The sequence below is a fragment of the Myotis davidii genome, unplaced genomic scaffold, assembly GCF_000327345.1.
Source record: "Myotis davidii unplaced genomic scaffold, ASM32734v1 scaffold929, whole genome shotgun sequence".
NCBI lineage: Eukaryota > Metazoa > Chordata > Mammalia > Chiroptera > Vespertilionidae > Myotis > Myotis davidii.
The window spans coordinates 81,254-84,126 of NW_006300205.1; the positions used below are offsets into that span (position 1 = coordinate 81,254).

Sequence of the window (2,873 nt, forward strand, 5' to 3'; positions counted from 1 at the left end):
GAGTTAATACACACTTTCTTCTTATTGATTTATGTTCCAAATTCATCTTTAAAAATATGGGGGTGTGCCTAAAGAAACCAAGCAAGCTCTAATGTAAGAGGAAGGTTATGAAGTTACCTGGGGATTTGGCTAAACATAAGAGGATGTTAAATATTAAAAAACAAACAAACAAACAAAACAGGCCTGGCCAAAACGGGCAGCTGCAGCGGGCCCCTGAGTCAGACTGTGGAGCCTCCACTGCTTTCCTGAACACTGTGACCCGCGACTCCAGGCCCCACCTCCTTTTGGCTGGCCCGCACCCCAGATCCGGTCCGGGGGCTCGACAATAGGATGAGCGGCTGGAGGCAGAAGGAGGAGCCCCCTTAGCCGCACCTGGCCAACGCGGCCCTCAAAGCCTCTGTGTGGAGCAAGGTGCTGCGAAGCGACGCGGCCTGGGAGGACAAGGGTGAGTTTTTAGAGGTGATCTACCGGTTCCCGCAGATTCTCGCTGTGGCTCTAGGTGTCATCTGGGGAGTGTTACCATTGGGGTTTCTTGGGAATAGCAGGGTTCTGCCTGATCAATGCAGGAGTCCTGTACCTCTACGTCAGCAACTACCTACAGATAGATGAAGAATATGGTGGCACATGGGAGCTCACGAAAGAAGGACTTCTGACATCTTTTGCTTTGTTCATGGTCATCTGGATAACCTTTACACTGCCGTCCACTAGGACTGATGGTGTACCGTCCCCACCTGCTCCCTGTCGGGTCCAAAGGACTCTCTTAGTTACAGCACGAAACATGATTATAGGGGCACCTCAGCCACATGGAACCCGGAAGACCCACGTTTCCTGGACCGAGAATCAGTGTGTTGGGCGTCAGTGTTTTCTGCCAGGGTTGTGACCTGAAACTTTTTAAAGAACCATCCACGTTTGGGAAAGCATTTCTAATTGTCCATCACCAATCATTTCTTCTTGGATACCATCATTGGGAACACTTGTTTGCAGATTGAAGCTGTCGTTTTATTTGATGCATCTCTGGATCCGGATGAAACATTAAATTGTCTTCCTCACAAAAAAATAAAATAAAATAAAATAAAACCCAAAACAAAAAAACAAAACAATAACACTGTAATTTGATTTATTTTCCTGATCAAATGGTGTCTAGAAAAATCCAGAAGAACTAAGCAGTTCTTTTCTTTCCCAAACTTGTAAGTATCTTTACCACACAGATAAGACACATGTTTCTTTTTTAAAGCTGAATTCCCCAATTTTGTGTTTTTAAAAATTAAGAGCAAATTCTCCTGAGATAAGCTTGCCATGTCTATTTGAGTGTTGTTGTTGATTGTTTGGTTTTCTGGTCCCCTGAAGCAAGGTTTTGAAAAGCAAGAAAATATTGATTCAATAGGCACCCAGTTTAAATTCAAAGATATGGTTTGTTATTCATAAACTGTTGTTGAGTTACTCATTGGCCAACAATAGGTTAGGACTCAAGTTATACTTCAAATACAAGAGTATTATATGGAAAATATTGTCAAAAGCTGCTCTTCAAGTTATACTTTGCACCTGACAGAAGAATGTCAGTATTCTGAAACTTATCCAAATTATTAGAAATAATCAACATAATATTTTCTAAAACACTCAATTGCAACACAAATGGTAAAACAGATACCTAAATCGACATAAATATAATTTTCAGTTCCACTTTGCTTGCTTTTGACAACTGAAAATGTCTGACATGAAAAGAAATGCCAGGAGAATGAGAGAATAAATACAATTCTTATAAACATGATTATACATATAACTATAATGTTAACATCGACATAAAATTGGTATTTTCTATAAAAATTAATTTCAACTAATAATCATCAATGAATAATAAATGAAGACATCATATTTACATTGATAGTAAAACTATTAGATTGTCAAATTTCTCTTAGCAATATATTTTTGGATATGTCTCCTTGAGCAAGGCTAAAAAATGAAAAAAATATGTACAAATTGGACTAAAACAAACTAAAAAATTTTACACAGCAAGGAAAATCATTAACAAAACCAAAAGATAACCTACTGAATGGGTAAAGATATTTGCCGATGATGCATCTAATATCCAACATATATAAGCAACTAATACAACTTAACACTAAACAACAACAACAACAACAAAAACACCCCAAAACAATTTGATTTAAAAATGGGCAGAGAACCTGAATAGACATTTCTCCAAAGAAGACATATAGATGGTCAATAGAAAATGAAAAGATACTCAAATCATCTAATCATCAGGGAAATAGAAATCAAAACCACAATGAGCTATCACTTCACACCTGTCAGAATGAATGGCTATCATCAAATAGACAACAAATAAGTGTTGGTGATGATGTCGAGGGAAGGAAATCCTTGCGTACTGTTGGTGGGATAATAAATTTGTACAGCCATTATGAAAAGTAGTATGGAGGTTTCTTAAAAATTAAAATCAGAACTACCATATGACCCAACAATTCCACTTCTGGGTATTTATCTGAAGAAAGCCAAAACACTAATTTGAAAAGATATATGCATCCCTATGTTCATGACAGCATTATTTACAATATCCAAGATATGGAAGTAATCTAACTGTCCATTGATAGATGAATGGATAAAGAAAATGTGGTATAAATATACAGTGGAATATTAGCCCATCCTAAAAATAATAAAATCTCCATTTGCATGAATGGACCTAGAGAGTATTACGCTAAGTGAAATAAGTCAAACAGAGAAAGACAAACACTATGATTGCATTTATATGTGGAATCTAAAAAACAAAACAGCCGAAACCGGTTTGGCTCAGTGGATAGAGCGTCAGCCTGCAGACTGAAAGGTCCCAGGTTCAATTCCGGTCAAGGGCATGTACCTGG

General features: G+C 37.8%; 1 protein-coding gene and 1 pseudogene across 1 annotated transcript in view; one reads left to right on the forward strand and one right to left on the reverse strand.

The window, feature by feature from the left end:
• Window positions 1-330: 330 nt before the first annotated feature.
• LOC102767654 lies at window positions 331-1,049 on the forward strand (annotated as a pseudogene).
• A 461-nt stretch (window positions 1,050-1,510) lies between these two features.
• Window positions 1,511-2,873, reverse strand: part of LOC102767933 (protein unc-13 homolog C-like) — a 175,548-nt gene continuing 174,185 nt past the window's right edge. The window contains exon 10 of the mRNA XM_006776608.1: window positions 1,511-1,648. Within this exon, the coding sequence (XP_006776671.1) occupies window positions 1,511-1,648 (138 nt within the window). The remainder of the gene's footprint in view (window positions 1,649-2,873) is intronic.